This window comes from Rattus norvegicus, chromosome 8 (genome assembly GCF_036323735.1).
Source record: "Rattus norvegicus strain BN/NHsdMcwi chromosome 8, GRCr8, whole genome shotgun sequence".
Lineage (NCBI taxonomy): Eukaryota > Metazoa > Chordata > Mammalia > Rodentia > Muridae > Rattus > Rattus norvegicus.
In genome coordinates, this window is record NC_086026.1 from 89,489,341 (window position 1) to 89,514,882 (window position 25,542).

The 25,542-nt window shown below is 38.5% G+C and overlaps 1 protein-coding gene across 4 annotated transcripts in view; it reads right to left on the bottom strand.

Annotated features, from left to right (window-relative positions):
* The window catches only part of Col12a1 (collagen type XII alpha 1 chain), a 118,053-nt gene that overhangs the window by 61,507 nt on the left and 31,004 nt on the right, over positions 1–25,542 (bottom strand). For 2 of the 4 annotated variants that reach the window (XM_039082533.2, NM_013142.1), the window contains exons 14-26: positions 20,980–21,252; positions 17,697–17,963; positions 16,953–17,145; positions 15,904–16,025; positions 14,042–14,191; positions 13,841–13,960; positions 13,577–13,741; positions 12,716–12,862; positions 10,248–10,387; positions 9,620–9,749; positions 8,964–9,106; positions 8,530–8,659; positions 422–558 (exon numbers count right to left, since the gene is read on the bottom strand). In XM_039082533.2, the coding sequence (XP_038938461.1) occupies positions 422–558; positions 8,530–8,659; positions 8,964–9,106; positions 9,620–9,749; positions 10,248–10,387; positions 12,716–12,862; positions 13,577–13,741; positions 13,841–13,960; positions 14,042–14,191; positions 15,904–16,025; positions 16,953–17,145; positions 17,697–17,963; positions 20,980–21,252 (2,117 nt within the window). The remainder of the gene's footprint in view (positions 1–421; positions 559–8,529; positions 8,660–8,963; positions 9,107–9,619; positions 9,750–10,247; positions 10,388–12,715; positions 12,863–13,576; positions 13,742–13,840; positions 13,961–14,041; positions 14,192–15,903; positions 16,026–16,952; positions 17,146–17,696; positions 17,964–20,979; positions 21,253–25,542) is intronic. The other 2 variants (XM_039082534.2, XM_063264976.1) reach the window with 1 other exon arrangement.

Sequence of the window (25,542 nt, forward strand, 5' to 3'; positions counted from 1 at the left end):
CCTGCCCAACTGACCATGTTACCATTATCTAACACATTCCCCTTCCTCTCCCCAACCCCCGAATCTTCTCACTACCTTGTATTTTTAGAACATTTGGCACTTTTAGTCATTTATAGACTAGAGAGTACCATATAAGGCAACTAGATGAGAAGAAAATACCTCATGGATTCTATAACTCTTTATCTACTGAGGGATGATATTTTTGAGATTAAAATCACACAGCAGAACATTTCCAAACTAAATCTAACACAGTCCAAATTATTACTGATTTTCAAAAAATGTTTTGACTGCACAAGTTTTCTGCCTTTCATTAACAAAGTGACAAATAATCAAAACACACTATCATCTACCCTAGATAAGGTTATTTTATTAAGCCTCGCAAGAAAACAACACTTTCCACCCTTTCTCATTTCCAACCTACCTCTTTGAACTCCTCTTCTGGAGTTTTATATCTAACAGTGTATTTGCGAACTTTTCCAAGCACAGGCTCCCAGATGACATTCATGGTACTGTGGGTCACATCTCTGATTTTCACATCCTGGGGTCTGGGTAAGGGCACTAAAGAAGCACAAGACATTAGAACAAGATGTGGGTCACCAGAGTGTCTTCAGTATCTGCACAAGCTTTTTGGGAAGAAAACTTAAAGGTATGTAGCTAAACAATTTTCTTTTGATGTTTTTTGTTTGTTTGAGTTTTGTTTTTTAGAACCAGGGTTTCTTTGTGCAGCCCTGGTTGTCCTAGAACTCACTCTGTAGACCTGTTCTTAAACTCAGGGATTCACTTGCATCTGCCTCCCAAGTGCTGGAATTTATGCATGTGACACCATACCCAATTTGATTTTGAAATGGAAATACCATTTTTTTCCAGACAGAGTTGCTTTATTCTGTAGAAGGCCTTTTAGAGATAGGATATATGCTTTTATTACACTGCTGACTTCTTGTTTACATGATAATCTCCCAGTCCATTTAAACTACTTGTTACTCAGCCATAAATGATGTCTTTAGTAATTTATATGTCTTCAGATATTTAAATAAGTTAATATTGAAAAGGAAGTCTATCAAGGCGTGCTCCCTCAAGAATGTTATAGGAAATCCCTTAATAACTTTTCAGAACTTGACAGTAAGACTCCTGAAGATACCACATACATGAAGAAAGCAAGCTGGTACTGACCTAGAAACTGCATCCCAGTGATTAGTTTCATGGTGGTATAGAGTTATATACACCATCAGAGGGGGAAAGTAATCATCATTCTTACACTACTGTGAACCCTGAGTGGCCTGGCAACATATGCTTACTGATAAAATAGTGGCACACATGTCATGGGAGTAACCAACCACTTTCTGATTTGATTTAAGTCCTGCTCCATAAGATGAAATGTATACTTATCACAATTATCAAAGTCAACAACCTGTGACTGTGGAGGCCAGAAGCCATAGAGGAGGACTTACTATTATTAGTCTAATAAATAAATATTAAATCAATTCCTGAAAACATCATTTTGTCCATAAATTAATGCATCTCTGGACCATCACCAGAGAAGTTTCTTATCACAGTAGATGGTGATTAACATGGAGACTTACAACTGGTCAAGGTGTAAAGAGAAGATTATAAAGGTTCAGCCCTAAATAGAACATCTATATAACAACCCAAAGCTCAGAAATCATTTCAGAAGTACGGGACAAAATATTTTAAGAGCTAGATATGGTAGACAACTACAAGGTCACAGTATTCTCCAAAGTCAACAGAACATTTGCACATGTAAACTCACCAGAATTGGGAAAGCATGCATACAAGCTCAAGCCACACAAAACCTAGCATGGAGATTGGAGGTAGGCATGAAGTCCCATCCCTGCTGAATAGCCGTTGGCAACTGATACCTTCTAGTAAAGAGTGTGTATCAGTTTTTTTAAGTGTGTGGGCCCTGGTGAACTAAGCATGTTTCATTGAATATCCATATGCCCAAGAGTACATGGGCAGCACAAATTGAACTCAATGGGTTTAAAAAGAAAACAGAACACAAAGTTGGGAGAGTATGGAAAAGAGGCAGGTCTTGTGAACATCAGAGGATGGATATGATCAAAATGTTTTACATGAAATTCTCAAAAATTAATTTAAAAGATTATTATAGGGGATGCTCTATGAACATGCTTATGAGAGTGAAAAATAAAAATGGGTCAAGGTTAGGTACCCACTAAACTTGTAAGAACAACTATATTTGCCTAAATGGTTGGAAGAAAATCTAAGTTAAAAAAATTACCAAATCAAAAATAAGATTACCTCTGAATAAAGAAGATAGACTATAGCCTGCGTGCTTCCCACAGAAACCAAAGTCACAAGTGAGAATCTTGCCCAAATACCCACAACCAGCTGGGACAACCAACAAAATCATAAAAGAAAACTTCCCCCAACTAAAGAAAGAGATAGCCATAAATGTACAAAGGCCTACTGAACACCAAATAGATTGAACCAGGAAAGAAAATTCTCTTGTCACATAATAAGCAAAACACTAAATGCACAGTACAAAGACAGAATATTAAAAAATATAAGGGGAAAAGTCCAAGTAACATAAAGGTAGACCTATCAGAATTGTACCAGACTTCTCAACAGAGATTCTAAAAGACAGAAAATCCTGTACAGATATCATCCAGACCCTAAGAGAACACAAATGCCAGCCCAGTATACCTAGCAAAACTCTCAAGCATCTTAAATATAGAAACCAAGATATTCCTTGACAAAACCAAATTTAAACAATATTTTTCTACTAATACAGTCCTACAGAGGATACTGGAATGAAATCTCCAACACAAGGAGGGTAACTGCATCCAAGAAAACAAAAAATTAAACATTTCTCAACTCAGAAGAACAGAATCATACACACACAATACCAGCTCTAGCAACAAAAATAACAAGACCTAATAATCATGTTTTTTATATCTCTCAACATCAATGGACTCAATTCCACAATTAAAAATCACAGTTTAACAGACTGGATCCATAAACAGGATCCAGCATTTTGCTATAAACAAGAAACACACCTCATTGACAAAGATAGATAACTGCCTCAGAGTAAAAGGTTGGAAAAAGTTTTCCAAGCAAATGGCCACAAGTAACAAGCTGAAGTTGCCACTCTAATATCCAATAAAATACACTTTCAACCAAAAGTTATCAAACAAAATGGAGAAGGACACTTGGTATTCATCAAAGGAAAAATCCACCAAGAGGAAGTCTTGATTCTGAACATCTGTGCCCCAAATGTAAGGGCATCCATATTTGTAAAAGAAACTTTACTAAACCTCAAAACACACATTGAACCTCAGATAATAATAGTGGGAGACTTCAACACCCCACTCTCACCAATGTAACTAAACAGACACAGTGAAACTAATCAAAGTTACAAATCAAATGGATTTAACAAATCTCTACTGAGCATTTTACCACAAAACAAAAGAATACACATTCTTCTCAGCACCTCATGTAACCTTCTCCAAAATCGAGCACATAATCAGACATAAAACAAGCCTCAACAGATAAATCAACACAGACAAATGCTAGACTTCATGACAAAAAAAAAAAAAACAGAAAGCCCACATACTCACAGAAACTGAACAACTTTCTAATCAATAACTTTGTCAGGGAAGAAATAAAGAGATAAATGAAATCAAAGACTTGATGGAATTCAATGAAAATGAAGACTCATCATATCCAAATTTATGGGACACAGTGAAGCAGCACTAAGAGGAAAATTCATAGAACTAAAGGCCTTCATAAAGAAATTGGAGAAATCCCATTCAAGCAACTTAAAAGCACACCTGAAGGGTCTAGATAAGAAAGAAGCAAAGAGTAGACAGTAGGCAATAGTCAAACTCAGGGATGGTATTAATCAGTTCGAAAAAAAAAGAGAATAATACAAAAAAATCAACAAAACCAAGAGCTTGTTCTTTAAGAAAACCAACAAGATAGATAAACCCTTAGCCAAACTGAATAAAGGGCACAGAGACAGTATCCAAATTATCAAAAATCAGAAAAGAAAAGGGAGACATAACAACAAAATTGAGGAAATTAAAATCTCATCAGAACCTACTACAAAACCTATAAACTACAAAAATGGAAGATCTAGATGAAATGGATGATTTTCTAGACAAATACCAAAGTTAAATCAAGATCAGGTAACTGGCTAAACAGTCCTATAACCATTAAGAAAATAGAAATAGTCATCAAAAAACCTCCCAAACAAAAACAAAAACAAAACAAACAAACAAACAAACAAAAAACAGCTCATGGCCAGATAACTTTAGTGCAGGATTCTACCAGCCCTTCAAAGAACTAATACAAACATTCTTCAAATTATTCCATGAACTAGAATCAGAGGGAACACTACCTAATTCATTCTATAAAGTCACAACTACTAAAAATAGATCAAAATTGTCATTCCCCATAATCAAGTAGGCTTCATCCCAAGGATGCAGGGATGGTTCAATATACAAAAAAATCCATCAACATAATATACTCATAAACAAACTCACGTCAAAAACCACATGATCATCTCATTAGATGCTGAAAAAGCCTTCCACAAAATACAACTCCTCTTCATGTTCTAAATCCTGGAGAGATCAGGAATTCAAGGACCATACCTAAACATAATAAAAGCAATATACAGCAAACCAACAGCCAGCATCAAATTAAATGGACAGAAACTTGAAGCAATCCCACTAAAATCAGAGATCAGACAAGGCTGCCATTCTCTCCCTGTCTATTCAATATAGTACTCAAAGCTCTAGATAGAGCAATTAGACAACACAAGATCAGCAGATACGAATTAGAAAGGAAAAAGTCAAAGACTCACTATTTGCAGATGATATGGCAGTATACTACAAATTCCACCAGAGAACTACTATAGCTGATAAACAACTTCAGAAAAGTAACAAGATATAAAATTAACTCAAGCGAATCAATAGCCTTCCTTTATACAGATGATATCAGGCTGAGAAGAGATTAGGGAAACAACACCCTTCATAATAGTCACAAATAGTAGGCGTAACTCTTACCAAGCAAGTGAAAGATCTGTACAATGAGAACTTCAAATCCTTGAAAAAAGAAAGAAATCAAAGACCTCTGAAGAAGAAATATCTCCCATGTTCATGAATTGGTAGGTTTACCAAAGTGAAAATGGTCATCTTACAAAAAGCAATCTACAGATTCAAAGCAATCCCCACCAAAATTCCAATACAATTTTTCGCAGACATGGAAAGATGTAAAAAGAATTTGATACAATTCTCAAATTCATATGGAAAAACAAAAAACCCAAGTTAGCCAAAACAATTCTCAGCAGTAACAGAACTTCTGGGGGAATCACCATCCCTGACCTCCAGTGGTACTACAAAGCAATATTGATAAAAACCACATAGTATTGGTATAGACACAGACAGGTCAATCAGTGGAATAGAATTGAAGACCTAGAAATAAACCCATACACATCTGAACACTTGATCGTTGACAGAAAGCCAAAACCATACAGTGGGAAAAAAAAAGAAAGAATCTTCAATAAATGGTGCTGGCCTAACTGGTGTCTTGAATATGGAACAATGAAAAATAAAGCCATAATGATCACCTTGCACAAAGCTCAAATCCAAGTGGATCAAGGACCTCAACATAAAACCAGATCCACTCTGAATTGAATAGAAGAGAAAAGTGGAAAAAAAACCCTTGAACTCATTGGTAGAGGGGAAAATTTCCTGAAAAGAACACCAATGGCTCGGGTTCTAAGATCAAAAATGTTGATAAATGGAACCTCGTGAAACTGAAAAGCTTCTGTAAGCAAGAGATCAATAGAACAAATTGGTAACCTACAGATTGGGAAAAAATCTTCACTAACCCTTCATCCAAAAAAAGGGCTAATATTCAAAATACATAGAATTCAAAAAGTTAACCTCCAAAAAACTAAATAACCCAATTAAAAATGGAGTACAATTCACAACAGAGGAATCTCAAATGGCTGAGAAACACCTAAAAAAATGTTCAACATCCTTAGTCATCATGGAAATGCAAATCAAAACCCTGAGATTCCACCTCAAACCAGTCAGAATGGCTAAGATCAAAAACTCAGGTGACAGCAGATACTAGAGAGGATGTGGAGAAAGAGGAACACTCCTCCATTGTTGGTGAGATTGCTGGAGTGGAAAATGAGCTTAATCCTCAAGAGACTTGAGGTCCCAGGGAAAGGGGAGATCTGGGGGGAGCACCGTCTCTGAGGCAAGGGGGAGAAGGAATGGGATGAGGAACTGTGGGAGAAGGGACCAAGGGAGGACAATGACTGGAATGTAAATAAATAAAATAACTTATTTTTTTTTAAAAAAGGAGAATAGGCAAAAGACATTTTTCTTTTGGGGGGTTGGTTGTTTGCTTGTTTGTTTGTTTGTTTGTTTGTTTGTTTGTTTGTTTGAGACAGGGTCTTTTTACATAGCCCTGGCAGTCCTGAAACTCATTATGAATCCAGAGAAATCTGCCTGACTCTGCTTCTGGAGTGCTGGGATTAAAGTTGTGCACCATCATCCTTGGATCTATTTTTTCCTCTTGCTGTAATAGACACACCTCCTTCTAGCTGCCCACTGGACTGTTTCTCTCCATCTTTCATTTCAACTCTGCAAGTCTCTCTTCCTGAAGCCCTGTTTCTAACACCATCCTTCTGCCCCCTCTGTCTTTTCACTGCTTTTGTTTCTTCGCATCTGCATCTTTCCCTCTTCTTTCCACTACTGGGTCTAGAACCATCCTCAGATGATCCCTTATCCCCTTCATCTGCCTTCTCACTGTGAATCTTGGGTTCTCTATCCCAGCTACCTCTGATCATATGTTTCCAGTCTGAACCAAATCCCACCCTCTCGTGTATCACTACCACAAAACCACAAGCACTGGTTAAGATCTAACACATAAAAATGATAAATCTTTACATGTTGCCAATAAGTTTATACTGGTGGGCTCTCTTTTCTCTTCCACATGATGCTTATGTTTCCTCAATATCCTTTTCACCCTTGAAGTTCCTACTTCAATTTCCTTAGAAAGGTAGGCTAAGGGACACTAAATTTAAGCCATACATCTATCACAGAAATTTCTACTTCTCCAAGCAGAAAATAAGTACACTTCCTAAAGAAGGGAACTTTTTAAATTGTTGGGAAAACAAATCTCATCAGCCCAAGACATCAAACAATACACAGAAGAACTACAGATCAAGAAAACACCCCCAACACACTGCATCATTCAATGGTATATCCTCAACACCAAGCCTGATGACTGGATATCATGTATGAGTATCATGTTGTACGATTGAGTAGACCGATGAATTGACAGACTTGAACTGAGCATTTATAAGTATCAGTTTTACTTCCACAATGTTTGAACTTAACCTTAAATATCCTTCTCAAATTGTAGTCATACAACAGTCTTCACTTCATGTCTTACACAGTGCACTTCATGGATTAAAACGTACTATTGGGCTGGAGAAATGGCTCATCAGCTAACAGCACTGCATGCTCCTCGGGAGGACACCAGTTCAATTCTCAGCATCTATATGACAGCTCAAAACTATCTATAACTACAGTTCCAGGGGATCCTTGGCACCAGACATGCACATAGTGCACATATATCTGTATGCAGGAATAGCTATACATATAAAATAAGCAGATCTTTAAAAAAATAAACTATTGTTTTGTGTCTATTCCTTGATTAACATGTTGCCAAGAGCAACTCAAAAACTCCACTGATTATAGGATGTGTCTGAATATAAAGTTCATTAAACATGAAAAGAAAAATAGATATATATAAAGATGATAGATATAGATAGATGGTAGGTAGATAGATAGATAGATAGATAGATAGATAGATAGATAGATAGATAGATAGATTCATAGATACATAGATTCATAGATACATAGATACATAGATATATAGATACATAGATACATAGATAGATAGACACATAGATAGTTACATAGATACATAGATAGATAGATAGATACATAGATAGATAGATACATAGATACATAGATAGATGATAGATAGATAGATAGATAGATAGATAGATAGATAGATAGATACATAGATAGATAGATACATAGATAGATAGATAGATAGATAGATAGATAGATAGATAGATAGATAGATAGGCATACAGAGAGATGACACATAATAGATAGGTGGGTACATAAGTAGGTAGGTAGGTAGGTAGGTAGGTATGTAGGTAGACTGATTGATTGTTGTTATGTCATGACATGACATAACATAAGATTCAGAAGAGTTCAGAGAAAGAAGGAAGATAGTGAGGGAACAGGGAAGTGGTAAGACAAATTAAGGAGCATATAATCACATAAATACATGGAATGCCAAAATCACGCCCATTTTTTCATAACTAACTAAAAGGGAAAGGTTAATAACTATAATTATGCTCTAAATATCAAACTCTCACTAACGTCCATGCAGAAGTGTTCCAACAAGTGTTAAGTTTACAGCAACGAGAAACAGAAGAAAGCAGCATCTTACATGTGGCTTCCCGAGCTTTGGCAGGTTCACTAGTGAGGTCATGCAAGACTGCCTGGACGGTGACCTCATACTCTGTGTTAGGAAGGAGGCCGGTCAGCTGCACATCATTCACTGTGGGCCCCACACGCATCTACACACAGAAATCCCAGAGGGAAATAAGACATTTCAGTCAAATGCTACCACTTTCTAGGTGATGTGGTACAAGCCTGTCTGTAACCACTGGATTAGAACACAACTTTTACATTCAAATATAGGAACTGGAGTTTTTTTTCTTTTGTATCAATTTTTTAACATGTTACAGGTCACAAACCTCATTTCTATTCGTCAGAGGGTTCTGACATTATAAATTGATTCATAAATATTGAACTATAATACGACTGTAAACCTATAAAGTCTGAGAAAAGTCAAGTGATTAAGAAATAGACGTCTCTCACCTCTTTGGGCTTTGTTCCTTCTGGAGATCTTGTAGGTTGGTATGATACAGTGTAGCCAGTAGCTCCTCCCACAGGCTGCCATTGCACATGCATAGTGGTGGGGCCAATATCATAAATATTCAGGCTAACTACAGGGACTGGCACTAGGAAAGTATGAAAGAGGACATCAGTTGAATCCCTGTGAACTATATATGCTAAATAGAAAATATTTGCTTGAGAAATTAATGAGTTACTATAGCTCCTTCCACCCATAAAAACCTATCAGTGTTCTTTGCACTGAGTTCCCTGGGATACACATTCCAACTACTAAATAAAGGAGAATGCTCAAAATTCAGATTACAAGTGGCATTCCAATGAAGCCATATGAAAGCCAAAATAGATAAACTTGCTGAGACTTTAATCCCTTTTTCTGGAACATCACTAAGCTATTTTTATCCTTTAGTCATAGAACTCCAGACAGAACTTACCAACACATTGTTTCCTTTCATTCTTTTTTTTAAAAAACATACTTAAGATGTTAAGTTTCATACATCAATGACTGGAACACAGTGGATTTGTCAAAAGCTGGCAGAAGTCTTACATGTGCCCTCCCATTTGTCTTAGAAATGGAATAACAGATCTATCAGGTCCCTCTTGCTGTCTCTCATCTGACTTACAGGTTTTCTCTGTGCCCTTCAGAGGCTCACTGTACTCATCTTCAACCACAGAATACACGTTCACCACATACTCAGTCTCGGGCTTCAGATCCTTCAACACTGTGCTAGTTTCTAGTCGACTCACGTAAAACTAGAAGGGAAAATAAAAAGAATAACACTCAGCTCCATTCCTCCTGGCCGATCCCTAAACAGCCACCTGCAGGAAGTTTAGAAGGTATCCCATGAGGCCTTGACCTTTATTTTGAGAAATTACTAGATTACAGAAAGATCTCAGGTGACAACATAATTTATTTTCGCAGCTGTGATATCCATGTCTGGAAAAGTAGTTAAATTTGCCACCTTTAATAAGTTTCCCTTGTCAACTTTATAAGTCTAGTCCAAACTTACAAATCAATTAACTTGTTTGAAAACTTGAACTGATATTCTACAGTAGGTAGAAACCATTAAGAACATTTTTAAAAGCTAGTTCCCTTTAATGAGGTCCGAACAGAAGTGCCTGCCTTGAGAGGAACAGAGAGTACCATTCTTCATTCCTCTCTTGTCTTTCACCCAACGTTTTGCTCTGGGCTCGAATGAGGATCACTCAGTCTCACCGTAGGGAAGAAGTGCTTAAGGGTCACCTGCTCACCTCCTGGCGTTTCCCTCCAGAGACAGGATAGTATTCCACCTTGTATCTGTCCACACTGTCAGAAGGGGGTGTCCAGCTCACTCTAAAAGAACGATGAGTTCTCTCTGAAATAACTAAGTTAGATGGTGCTTCCAAGTCACCTGTGTGTGAAGATAAGAGGTACACACACCTTCATTTCTGTAGCAGAGTGGTGAAAGATGTAGTTAACTTAAAACAGTGCAGATCTACACAGGATCTTTCCCTTGACATGGGAAATGGACGACAAATCTCTACAGAGGTCCATTGCCCATTGGCATCTCTGAATAAATGGCCAAAGGATTCCTTTAGTCTCAGAAGAGTCAAGCTAGAGTGCTTTGTCCTTCTTTAAACATGATCTCCTATTCTATGAAACCACTAGTTAAAATGTCACCTAGACTGGGTTTGGTCCCCAGCTCCGGAAAAAAAAAAAAAAGAAAAAAAATGTCACCTAGACCCAAAACCTCTGAGTCATCTCTGACACCCTGTCCTCTCTCAACCCCTTCTACCTAATTAGTAGAAGATACCTAAATCCAGACCATTCTACTTTTCCATGGTCTCATGAGGTTAGACCATGTTCCCTACCCCATTACCATGTCTACACATGTTGTCTTCTATGAAGATAGCACTATGCCTTGTCTTTGTTGAGTTTCTTTAGAGCACTTACTTCTTATGTGTTTAAGAAGGATGAAAACAAGCAAATATTAATATTTTTAAATGTGGTGATACATATTCTTAAATAGCCCTGTGGTTGTGCTTTCTGTAGGAAGATATGGGTGAAATAATTAATGTGTAACAATAACTAGAAAATAAAAAATTGATGTGATAAATACATTAAGTCCAACAGCAAGATGTTACAAATAATGATTTAAAGAGAAAAGAGTTGTTTCTATGACTCCACGAGCATGACAAATCACTTTCATACAAACTCCTTTGGGTTTCTTTGTAAGCCCAAATTGAGTGAGTATGTCTGCTCTTGGCACTTGTGTCAAAGTCAAGCTTGCAAAATTATCAAGTTGTTTTATGGCCAAGGAAACTTCAATGATTACAACTATTACATAGTTGACAAAAAATAAGGAAAAAATAGATAAAAGATGTTTTCATCCCCACTCAAAGTTCACTCCAACTGAGTAAAAAAAAAAAAAAGACAATTCTCTTAGTTCACCCAAAGCCAGAAGTCTACAAATTCTGACTGCCCAGCTTGTCTGTTTCTGCAGGGGAAAGGTCAGTCTGCTGTTCAAAATTCAAAAAAGAATATCTGCAAAAGTTTGAGGACAGACGTACAAGAAGGAACATGAAACATACAAGTGGATGTAAGCAAGGACACAGACCTTGAGAAGCACTTTGCCACCTCGCATCCCTGAAACCACTGTAAGCTAATGACAGACTGCTTCTACACAGTCCACACGCCTAAGAGAAATGTCCTCGCCATTGAAGGATCATGGACTTACCGTTAACTTTGCAAAACTCTTCAGTGTTGGCGCTTCCATTATCTTGTCCTATGGTTTACGCAGATATTGACCCTCTGCTGTCACTACAAACCCAGTTCTGAAATGGTTTCTAAACTGCAATCCCTTTCCGTGGTTGCATCATTCAAAGCCCCACAACGGCACCTCTAACCATCTGACCCTAACTAGGCAACTTCGCTGGCTCTACGTCTTCTTGTGATTTCATATGGTCTAAGCTTTAAGGCTGTAACTTCTCTTTACATTCAGGGGTTATCAGTGCAGAGCATCAAATCTGACAATCTGCAGCTGAAGAGAGGAAAGCAGACGTAAGATGTCTTTCCCAGTCCTATACATTAGGAAGCTACCAAGCATTACTGAGCAAGCCAAACTCATCAACTTGCAAGTCGCAGCATCTGAGTAAAGTAGGACTGAAGTGAAACTGCGTCTGTCAACTCTTTCCTCTCTTTTTCTTTTTTTAGTCACTTCCCACATTTGTTTGCATTGACCTTGCCATATAATGTAAATAAATCCTTAAATAAGCTAGATGTCATTTCCTAGTTTGGTGCCGCCCCTGCCTCCCTCCAAAAAATCATTTTAAAATGAACTAAAGCACTGACCCTTAACTAGAAAGTTCCTCAAAGCAGACATCCAGTGCCAGTAATGACAATTCTGCAAATATCTGGAACCATTTCTACTATTTCTATGAGGTTAAATTTATTCTGACTTTCCCAGATCCAAGATAAATTAATGGAGGGCAGTTTTACTATAATATTCTTGTATAAAAAGAAAGGAATTTGCACATGTAACAAGAACCAAATTTCATAATTTTCACAAAGCCTTCAACTAGTTACCATGTACCCGATGCAAATACTATAAATTACAGTGTTATATTTAGTCACCACAGGGGACTCCTCAGGGGACTCCACCTCAGGGGAGCCTCTGATGCCACTGAGCACTTCATGAAGAGGTCCCTACCCAGATATGCCAGTATCTGTCCCAGCTTACCAGGGCCCTTGACACTGTTACACAAGTTGATGGTGAGGTCATCCACAATCTTGGACAATGACTCAAAATCTGCCACATTGTATGCGTGAATGTCATCTGGATCAGTGGCAATCATCTTTAACTCAACTTCGTCAGCATTCTTAATACCTTGACAAAAGAGTTAAGTACAAATTGAAAGCACCTTTCAGGAAAAAAAGCAATGGAATGAAGCAAATGCTCCAGGCCTTTTCTCTTTACAAGTGCTCCATCACTGTGCCTCTGTTGGGTAGAATCACATGAGTACAGGTATGCATAGAGCCCTTTGGATACCCTGGTGGTTGTGAGCCACCCGATGTAGGTGCTGGGAATGGGACTCAGGTATTCTGCCAGAGCAGTACTAGCCTTAACTGCTGAGCCATCTCTCCCTTCCCAGTAGTATTTTTAAATATAAAAATCCCTTTATTGTATAATGAACTCAAAAAAGCATGACAGAGCTGTGTTTTCTCTAGGTATATGTAGCACCTTTCTCTCATTCCAGAATTTCTTTTCGTAGGCAAATAAATCCCACTGTATAACTTTATTGCCATCAAGACAAAGTATGTCTTTTTTTTCTTTAGCTTCTGTTTTCTCTAAGCTCTGATTCTTCTCAGGTATCAGATAAGTCTTGTCCATTCCAAAAGAACGAGAGCTGGAATTAGTATTAGTCCCCCCCGCCTTTGTTAATTAATTTCAGTTCCTCTCCACTACACTTCTGTTTGGGAGGGTCAAGAATTCTGCCATTCCTTGTGTGAGTAAGCATGGTAATCCAATAATTTTTAAATACAGAAAATGTCCTCGGTGTTGCTGTCACCTCAGGGCTTCACTACCTTCTCCATTGCTTACCGATAGCAAACAGCTCTACACCTTCATCCTTGAGCTTCTTGGATGGAGCCTCCACATCATCCTGTGATTTTCCATCGGTAATGAGAACTCCAATTTTGCGAGCACGAGGCCGCATGCCAGCTTGAGTCTTGAAGCTCTGTTGGCGAATGAAATTCAAAGCCATGCCTAGTGGGATTTTTAAAAGACAGCCAGTCACATCATCTCTCAGCTACCTGCCTGACCAAAAAGCACATGCCAAAACCTCACCAAAGCATCCTGACTCACCTGTGAGGGTGTTTCCTCCCTTATACGGCAAGTTCGCCACAGCCTGTAACAAACTCTTCTTGTCTCTATGAGCGTTTAGGTGCCACTCTGTTCTGGGGTCTCCACTGTACTGAGCGAGAGCTGAAATGACCGCATAGATGTTACGATGTATAAAAGGTAGCAAGTAAATTGTCAAAGGTCTTCAGCATTGACGAGACCTACCAATTTGTACTCTCTTGGGGCCGATTTCAAAGACTTCCACGATACGAGAGATGAAGCTTCGCACAGTTCTAAAATTTGCGCGGCCAATGCTCCATGACCCATCCACCAGCAACACAATGTCTGCTTCAGCTCTGGTGAGACATTCCATCCCTGGCACGGCAACGGTAAGATAGGACAGTAAGAAGCATATCGTTGGCAGGTCATACCCCTGTGCCACCCAAGTTGTCTATTCAACACTGCAGCTAGGTCTAATAATTTAAAGACACAACTATAATTTCTGAACCTTAAATAACATTCATGAGAATCAGTTTCTCCAAATATTATTTCAGTTGCAAATCTTTTCTTCATCTGTAACTATATTTTCTGATCACAATCACAGAACCTAGAGATTCTAGGTAAACCATGATGGTCAGTTTGAAAGGCTCACCCAACAATCATTACTGAAAATAATGAATGGGAATGCATACCTTTCTAACAATAAATATTAATAATTTGAATAAGATTTGGATGTGCTATAAGATGTTCCATTCTCCTTCCCTATTTAAGACATTAGCAAACAAGCATAGGATGGACTGGTTAAATGGCTAAACTATAAGTGATTCCAGTGAGCCAAAAATATCCTTTATAATAGTTAAGCCACCAGGTTACCATTACGTGTTATGAAAGCTTGGGCACATGATAGTTAAAATCAGACTTCTGTGAAGTAAACACATGTTTTGAAAACTTGAAACACTGTTATATTATTTCGTTGTTAACTATCAACTTTTTCACCTACTGTATATAAAAATTAGGTAAATTCAGACAGCAAAGTTTGCACATTGAAAGAATTGAAGAAGAAGGAAGACCATTTGGAAAAGGATGCAGAGAAACACACAAATTGAGAGCTGTCGAGACAACGAACAAAAACACAGATACAAAGCTAAGGTGCTTTGGGAAGAGAAAATAATCCCAATATCCTCAGTGAGAAGCTACAAAATAAAAATATAAGCCAGTTAATATCATCATAAGAGAAACAATAAAACAATGCAAAATATCAAAATTTGACACTTTCCTTTATCCACCTTAACTGTAAATGCTCTTTTTATTGAAGCTTGCCTCCCAGCTAGAAACTTTCCCATTTATTGCAATGTTTTCAGGTCATAGTTACATCACTTTTCAAATGAACGAGAATCAAGAAATGCTCATCACACTACCAATTACTTTAGTGCCATTTGTGTATGACTCTTCTCATGATGGAAGACTGTCATACATTGTTCTGGAACCTACATCTTTATGGCCTTGACTTCTCTCGTTATGCTAAGAGCTACTGGTTTTAATAAGTGATTATTTTTAAAGTTTAGAAGTAAAGTCTACCTCCTACTCTCACCTTTAATTGCCTTAAATGCTGGCTTGCCTACATCGAAGCTGTGATTACGGCAAAGACAAGCCATCTAAAGGACTGTGCTACTGTTGGCTTCTAAGTCATGAGTGCCCAGTTCCTTATGTATAAAGCCTTCTTTCTCAGTCCAAGGAAGCCATCAAAGTAAAAAATATATAATTATTTTAACAAAAGAAAATCATACCACTAAAAAGAAAAAATAGAAAATTACACTTAATAAAATAAATTTTTTAAATAAAATAACCAATAAGGACTGATTTTTAAATAATCAAGTATTCAATTAATGCAAAATTGAAAATGAAAAGCCAAAAACTGGGCTCAACTGGACATTCGAAGCAGTTTCTACAAACATAAAAAAGTTTGTCAATTATTTAAATAAATCGTAGTGAAAGTCACAGTTGTCATCGTTTAATAGCCTCACACCTCACATGTGCAATAGCATCATACTACTATTTCCCCATGGAAATGCAACTCGGTTTCTTACCGGAAGATAGAAATGGTGTCACAGTTGTGTCAGAAAGGGTTGTCATTTCCTGCCCAACAAGTGGTAAACTTTCTCCTCCATCGAACATCCCAAAAACATTGACTCTATATGTAGTGCCTGCCCTGAAACAGTAACAGGCAGTGTGGGTGTGGACTGTGGTCTCAAAGGACAGTTCTCGTCTTGTTAAAGATACTTATCTTCACTAACAAACTTTCACCCATAGGAACGTAAAATGTTCAGTATTGCAAAAGCACAAAGATAGCTGCCATCACATTCCAGCTTGCTGATGTCACAGGAAACAAGCCACCCAACATTCCAGGGAGCTCTGGGGATTTACTGCACTGTCCCAGGACTTTTCAGAGGCAGCGTTTCCCCCATGTTACCTTTCAGTGTTGGGAAGAATGAGCTGCCTTGCTTAGGCTGCTTCTGAGATGCGGGCTTTAGGGTGATTGAAATGCTCTGTGTCTGCACAATGACCTGAGACACTCAGCACTGGGCCATGTCAAGCAGTGACCTCCTGAATTTCATCCTACCTACTCAAGTGATCAGGAACAACAAGCACTATACAGGTTCCAACATTACTGAATGAATACTTAAGTGAACAAAATTCCCAAGAGGAATGTACAGTAACCCACTGGTGCCACTGGATGAATGTGGAGTGCTGTTCGAATTCACACTCCCTTGTTTTCCAACTCACTGTCTAAAACTAGACCTCTAATCAACCCAAGGCTGTTCTGCCAGCTGGCAGCAAGCACAGACTCTGGCCTTTGAGCTCCAGTATGCTTCACTGCTGGGACATCCACCATGGGGGTGGGGGACGTCTCAGAATGAGTCACTTGGCCACAGATTTTCACATGACTGCAAGTGCAATGAAACTATGTGATACAGACATGTCAAGATCCAAGTATTCTTAATTATCTAAACAATACAAGCCGTTTGTCAAGCTTAATTCTTTGCTGGTCTCTACAAACGTGAGGTAGTTCTTTGTGTAAAACCTACTAGTTCACATAAACGATGCAGTCCTTAGCACAAATACAGTTCATTCCTACCTAAGCTCCTCCAAGACAACTGTGTTGTCATATGGTCCAAGGACCAACTCCCCAAGTCTTCTGTCGTCACCTGTAGGGTGAAAGGTGACTTTGTAACCTTTCACTTCCCCAGGGGCAGGCTCCCAAGTCACTCGGAAACTTGACATTGTTGGGTCAGAAGTTTTGAGGTTTCTCGGCGATTTAAATCGAGAAGCTATAAAAATAAAAGTTTTTAAAAAACAATATTATCAATAAGATAGGCTCAGGCATTTTGCATTTACTCCCACAAAAATATGGAAATATAAGAAAGGTCAAGTCTAATCGTGCAAAATGTCAGGCTCAACAAAAACCCTGAGAAACTGAGTTCTGCAGGGGCAGCATATACAATTCTCACAATTCAGGCAAGTTTTGGATTGATACATTATTAGCAGTAGGATCATTTCTCCAGGAACTAGATTTCCAAAACAAATAATACGCTAATTAGACATCCCATCTGCTAAATATAATTTGAATTTGTAACAAATATAAATATTCGTATATGTGGTACTAGAGCTTAAATCCAAGGACCCATTCCTGTTTGGCAAATACTCTATAACTCAGATACAACCTACAACCCCAGATTCAATTTAAAATGTTTAAAAATGAAATAGATACAAAATCTTTTGAAATGGCCATACTGTCTCCCTTAAAGGCAGCAGCAGCAGCAGCAGCAGCAGCATCATCATCATCATCATCATCATCATCATCATCATCATCATTGTATACCTGTTGTTCCTGATCCTTGTCTAAGCTTTCCTTCTCCTGTCTTATACATTGGGAGAACTGTGATGTCATATGTGGTCTGGGGTTGAAGCCTCTTTAGCACTGTTGAAGTGACCGTGGGTGGAACCTTAGCAACCATCTGTCTCCCACCCCCTTGAGGGCGATACACAACGCGGTAGTTGATGACTTTCCCCGGCGCTGCTTTCCAGGTAACTCTCATTGTGTGTTCTGTTTCTTCATCCACTTTTAAGATTTTGGAGTCTTGAGATACTGTGAAACACAGAATAGTAGTAATAATGTATAGCTTGTTGAAAGAAAACATTTTTGCCTGCCTCTTCCTTCGTGAAAGAAGAAACTCTGGATTCTAAGTGTGGACACAGATGTCGTGCTGACCCTTGCCGTCTTGGTTTCGTGATGGCATATGAACCTCCTCTCAGCATGGCCTCAGTAGAATGTTCTTGCTTTATCCAGTTAATACTAAAATATGAAAGTTCATATTGCAGGGATTTCCTATCTGCATTCTAGAGATTTTGCAAAGAAAAAAATCAATCTCTGAAGATGTGGTTTTAAATTTTTTATTGTGTTTTATCTGTAAAGAATTCCTCTAGTAATAACGCCACAAGGAATACTAGAGATCAAAAACACAGAGTTAGAAATTTTATTCAGGCATTTTCAGAAGCTACAGTCTGTAAGTGCCCGGCCAGAGTTAGTACGATTGGCACCAACCTTCTCATCGCTGTGTGTCTAAGACTATGAACACAAAACAGACAATTCTGACACACAAAAAAAAATCTCAAAAGCTAACAGATGTTAGCATACACATCAAATACTTTAGAAAGTACTATGGGTTAATATCTATCTAATGCATAGATAATATAATTATTAAACTGTTATTAATATTTTATTATTATGAATAAGTCTCCGAAATAGATCACCAAATATCTTCCAACAACATATATCCCCTTTCTTACAATGAATTTATTAGCCGGGTCATTTAATGCAATGCAAGACTCTTAAGACTCAAAGGTTCCTAAGTACTTTTAGAAGGCACTAAAGCTGAAGGAAACAAAATCACCTGTCTTTGCTGATTTTTAATGGAATTTTGATGCTCAAATGGATAAGAATCATAATGAAACGGCTTTGAAATGGAGAGAATAAAAACGTTGTTAAAATAGTTTTTAGACAATGAACATCACTTGTCTAAAAAGTGCCAGTGATGCCTGGGATATTGAGAACAGACTCAGGCTGGCACAATGGTTGGCCATTTTGTTGCTGGAGTGTTTCTAGACACCAACACAGGCCGGTGGGATCCAGAGGGAATCCTGTGGTTTCCTTTAACTGACAAGATGGTGGGAGTCCACATATATTGGGACCCACATGCAGAGCACTGCTGTAGAGATCATGCCACAAACTGAATGCTCTGAAAATATACAGATCTTTGAGTCCTGACCCAATATAAATCAGGGCTATGGATAAGGAAAGTACCACAAACTAGGGAATGCTCCACCAAAAACAAACAGAATCACTCTTGAAGTTCATATGTAGCCAGAAAGGCTCTCCCAGGCAGAAAACCAAACATCAGAATTGTGGTGACACCATGTAGAGTATACAGCAGGTGATCGCTTCAATAACAAAAGAAAAATGCTTCTAAACTAAAATAGGGCTTCGAATTTCAGAAAGATCAAACTATTTCCAAATAACTACAGTCCAGGTAGGAGTGAGGGGCATTTGTAGTAATATGCTGTCCAGGTCCCAACAAGCTAAACTCACAATATCTGGATTCAAAACAAAAATTATAAGGTATACCAAGAAGAACAAGGTAATGATCTAAATTGTTGTCATAATAATTGTGTCCTCCCTAAAACCCATGTTGATGCTTTAACCTCCAACACTGATACTTGCAAGAATGACCTTTGGGAAGACAATTTCAGTTAAATGAGTTTGTGTAGATGCAGTCCTAATCTAATGAGAATAGTGTCCTTAGCAGAGGAAGTGGAGACTAGTTCATGCTAGCTCTCCAACCCTCACCTCTGATGTAAGGAACCTTAATGGGGGTGGTGGTAAGGCATGTGGGCGTTTAAGTGTGTAGGTGTATTTGTAGGTCATGATGTCAGATAAAAAAAGGGACCATGAGAGAGAAGGAAGAGATTTGGGGGGAGATAGAAATAAAGTAATAAAATACTTGTAACTGGGAAGCATGAAAGGGGAAGTAACTAGTGGAAGAAAAGAAAGAAGAGAAAGCCAGAGGGAATAGCTGGTAGCAGTCTGGAAAAACAAACGACCATGTATAATGAAATCTACATCAATGGGGATGCCACAGTGAAACCTATTACTTTATATGCCAGTCTGAAAAATATGTCTTACAGTAAAAGAGAGGAAAAATGAAAAGCCTCATTGGATTATTACTAATGTTCTTAAACACTAATTGGTGAGCATCTGTAGTTTCCTAGAAGGTGCTGAGTGATAATATATTGTACAATCCCTATCTAAGATTTTCTCAGCAGAACAAGTCACCTATATCATACATAAAGTTCTCAAAAGTTTCTTCCACAATTTACAACTGAGAAAAATGGAGAGTTAAAGCTTCTGAGTAATGGCTTTAAAATAGATCTTTCTTCTCAAAAAGAGCACAATCCCAACCTTCCAAGTCTTTATAAACTTAATGTGTTGATAGGATGGTGGCCAAATGCTCCACCTCCCTCACACGGGGACACACTCCGAGGATCTCTATTGCATTCTGCATTTCCATTAACTCTTTACAGTGAAGAAACTGTACTGAGGTGAGGTACATCAAGTCCTACGTCATTTTTAGTGGGAAATTATGTTTTAAGAAGAGAAGAAAGGCTTTGTTGTGTTCTCATAACCAAAAGTCAGTGTTTCTTACATCAGAATGCTACAGACTGCCCTGGCAAGCTTACACGCCATGGGTTTTACAACTCACAGGTACTATCACACACTCGGCATGCCTCTGCTGAGCCAGCCACGGTGAGGAGGGACAATGAGTAGTCTAGTCCCAGTTCATGATTTTCATGGCACCATCATTCAGGTGCCATGTCCTTGACATTCAATTGAATTCAAAAAGTGTCCAAATGTGATATTTTTCAAGCCCAAACCTAATTTGAACTTAAACCACACTCCTTAAGCAGCATGAATGTTCAGTGCTTTTAACCAAGTGAAAAAATAAGAAAATAAAAACCTCAGTGGTTAAACTGCACGTGACTGGAGCTGCCTAGTCATTAGGTAGCACCAACACGCATCCCAACACACCTGGGATGATGTTACCTACATTCAGTTGTGGCATCTCCAGTCACCGGCTCTCCTTCTCCACTGCTGTAAGTTGCAAAAACTGAAATTTTGTACTTGGTCTCTGGCTGCAGATTCTCAATCATAGTGTGAATTGCATCTCCAGGAAGAGTTTTCTCTCCGGCCTCAATATCGTCATAAAGCGACTTCCATGAGACCCTGTACCCTCGAACCATCCCTGGAGCAGATGTCCAATAGGCCCCGATTGATGTGTCTGTGATGTCTTTGGTAACTAGATTTTGAGGTGAACCACGTTCTGGAAGAGAGATTAAAAGAGTATGATTTTTTTTTAAATGTCAACTGGATAATTAAGTATTCCTTCATCCCGGTAGATGTCCTAACTTACTGGACTCAAAGTCACCTATCTAAAATTAATCATTCCTTTTCAGCTTTGGGGCCTGTTTTTAATCAATGGAACAAATTGGTGGAAGAAAATTCCATGGTGCAAGATTCCTAACTATCGGCCTTGCCCAGGTGCCCATTTTTATTGCAGTGACCTCTAGGCCAAGGCTGACATCCCAATTTGAGGAAATACACATTTTAAAATTCTTTCCAAGGGGAATAATATGTCTAAATATCAATATTTTATCACATTCCAATGTGCTTTAGGACGTAGCCCACTGTTCACAATGGTCTCCATGTCTTTCTAACCAGGTTGTTTTTTTCTGTCTGTCTAGTTTCAATAGTCTTGGTTGTGTTATGTGAATTATAGTCAATACAATTGTACACCACTTGCACACCTAAACCCCCACAAGTGCTTTCTGAAGAGACTTTTACTCGCATATTCCACTCAAAAGCACACACGAATACAAACTTTCAACATAGCTTAATCCAATGAAACTAAAAATCACCAACATTCTGGAAAACTTAAAAGTGATTAGTCATCGAAATAGAGCACACCACTTATTCTATCTAACCAAAACTGTCTGCTACTATATATATTATACATATACTATTATGTATATACTAATATATATTATACATATACTATTAAATAAAAATATAGAAACCTCAACTTAATAATAGGCACAGATGGTTTCTAATAAAACCCTCACTTTCCATATTGGAAATGTAATATAAATATGGTCACTTTATATTGGCTGCCTTCACCAGAGTTTATGCCACACCATGATATAAATATAAAACCGTCTGCCTTCTCAGCACACATGATGCCAGTGACTGTTTTACATCGATGGAAGCCATGGTATACATACTAGATTTTTGAAAGCTGTTATTTTCTCAACCGGGAGTGAAAATTAACATTTTAGAAATACTTATGAACAGTTAAGTATGAGCCAAAAGTAAAGATGATCATTGACAACCACAAAGTCAGTGCACACGCTCCTCATGCACGCAAGAAGTCAGAGGGAAAGATAAACAGAGGCGCTGGAATGCACACCAGACCCTAATGGAAACCTCTCTTCCATTATAAATAACTTTGAAAGCAGACAGGACTTCTCATCTCTAGAAGGAAATTAGCTGAATATTTCACTAGAACCAAACACTTATTTTCAAGAACATAGTGACTTTTTTCCCCTCAGCTAAAAAACCCTTTATAGGAGTGTGTGCTGTTTGCGTGGGAATAACCCTGTGTTTTCTTTACTTGCAGAAATGCATATTCAAATCGCCAGCTTCTCGGCTTGGTTTGGCTGTTCATTGTTTTCTATTTGTTTTGGTGACTGATTTCCCACAACTCTGTTAAGTTTCAAGTCTGCAACACACTTTTCCTTTGCTTACTATAGATCATTTTTCCATGTGTGTCTGCTTCTGAACCTCTTAGCCTGTAGTCAAAAGGGCTCCTGGAAAATGAATTCACTTGGTCATCACTTTGTATTTAAATAAGCTAATTAATGCATTAATGATATCCTCCAAACATACAAAAGTAACTTAAAATATGGGAAATTTTCTTCCAAACTAATACCACAGCAATCATCAACTTCTACTTTTCCTAAGGGCTATGCTTCTTAGTCTATTTTTCTCCCCCACTTTCTACAGCACTGAACTGGTAGCATTGTTTGTTCCCATGACAACAGGCATCAATCTCCCAAACACAAGCAAATGATTTCACTATGAGAAAAATAACAGGAAGAGAATTGTGGTTGAGGCAAAAATATATTCACAGAGATGTTTCTGTTACTTGAAACAAAAAAAGATTCCAAATCACTAGACATGTCTTCCCATGGGCTTAAGCAGCTATTTTAACATTCAAAAGACCAGTAAAGCTAGAGCAAAATGCTAGCAAAATCACAGTAAAGACTCTTTCAAATGCATTGATGACATGAAACTAATTTGCAAATAACTCTTTAAGATATAAAGGAAATAGCAGGGGCTGGGGATTTAGCTCAGTGGTAGAGCGCTTGCCTAGGAAGCGCAAGGCCCTGGGTTCGGTCCCCAGCTCCAAAAAAAAAAAAAAAAAAAAAAAAGATATAAAGGAAATAGCAACTAAAAAGTGTTTGAGTTTTCATTAAAAGCACACCAACAATGACTGAAATGGCCTCAGAGAAGATTCCAAGTCTCAAGGAACAGGCTTTAAGTGAGAGTTTCTGACTCAGGTGTATGAACATCATCTGCAGACACACATTCCACACTAAAGAAAGTTCAGACCCCAAAGAGAAAAATGCCTCAGTTCAGAAGCCAAAACTGAAAAGACAAATATTCCAAACACATTTCTTCTATCAGACAGAATGATAAGAGTACTCCTCAATGTTAAGTCTTTCTGTTTCCAGGCATCCTGACCGCTGTTTTGTCTATGAAGTCGGAGGCTGTAGTCTAATGAAATACAAAATACTTTGTAACACATGGATTTTTAAGGAAAAGATAATTCCATGACAAGAAAGTTTTATCAGACCTACAAGCTATAAAGTTTTGTTTGTTTGTTTGTTTGTTTTTATTTTAAATGAAATCTTGGTTTGGCTAATCATCAGATTACCAAAAATTGAAGAAACAGAGGAAACTGAAGTAAAATGGGCAGGATAGGGGCTGGATGCAGCTAGTATTGAAGTTAAGTGTGCAACCAGCTGAGTGTGTCACCAGCAAGCTCTGTCACTTTCTAGTACCTTAGCAATAAAACATCTGGATTGGACATGATAGGCCAAGCCCATCCCTGCTCAAATCAGAAGACATGAGACTGTGTCTAAATACTAACAGTTCGTAAAAGCCTTTTTTCCCCTTTGATTCTTTTTTCCGGAGCTGGGGACCGAACCCAGGGCCTTGCGCTTCCTAGATAAGCGCTCTACCACTGAGCTAAATCCCCAGCCCCTGTAAAAGCCTCTTAAATCTGTCCTGTGACTCCTCCCTGCATGGCTCTTTACTCCTTTACGTCCTCCCTCCACACACACCCGACTCTCCTTCTATTCCCCTCTCCATCCTCCCTAGGTTCTTTCTGCTGCTGCTACAGAGCTGTTTGTTCAGAAGATTCATGTGGCCAGAGAGGCAGAGAACCTCCACTCCAGCTTTTGTCTAGAATAACAGCTCCTTGAAAATGAGGTATTTGTGATTAACGAAACTGGCCACCTGAAGGGGTCATGATGAGGATGTCTGAGACTGTGACGGTCCCTCTATTGTGTGGTTATATCATCATACACAGCAAATCCAAGTCCCTTCAAGACTGGTCCTTGGAGAACTGGGAAGTTGATGTAGCTTATCATCACTCACTTTCCATCTCACAAAATGTGGTTTGGGATGCCCTCTCTCCCTTCTCTCTGCCCTATCCTGTCCCAGAAGAAAATGGCTCTCAACATGTTTGCCTTCAAACCCTCAGTGAAACTCTTACGGAGTTTTAGTCAAAGTGTCATCTAGGCAGGCTTTTGCTTGTTTAATATATGTCTGGGGTTGGGGATTTAGCTCAGTGGTAGAGCGCTTGCCTAGCAACTACAAGGCCCTGGGTTCGGTCCTCAGCTCCAGAAAAAAATATATGTGTGTGTGTGTGTGTGTGTGTGTGTGTGTGTGTGTGTGTGTGTGTATGTGTGTCTACTTTCTGCCTCGAGAAGTCCCAGTTGTCAGTAACTACCAGAAATTAGTTTGGTTAGACTACGCTTGAGGCAGGTGTCCATTTTTAAAATACATAAGAGAAGAGAGAAGAGAGAAAATAAGCAGGAAGTCAGAGTCTGCTCTGCAGGCACAGTGACGGGGGCACTGAGATACCCCAACAGGCTTCATTCCTTCATTGCTCTCTTGCTGAGTTGAGGCTCACAAGCCCTATAGCACTTGCTCCTTCCCTTCTGTGAGCTCCTCAAATGTTTGCATGATGATCCTGAGGCCTGTTCATGGTTTTTCCTGAATGAATGTTTCTCAATAATGCTTAAATCTCACTTTCTTCTGCTCTGACCTGTGTACCTGCACTTTCTATATTCCATTTATCTCTGGAATAGAATCTATTGCATCTGTTTCGAATATATCTTCCTAGCTCCATCGCTTCTCTTCCTTTGATTCCATCTCAGCGGTGTGCCTGCACGCACATTCTTCCTGGTGCCAGCGTAAGTGCCCGGAATAGGAGTATGTCTCTTTCACAGATTTAAAGGTGTAGGACTCAGAGTTTGCAATCTTG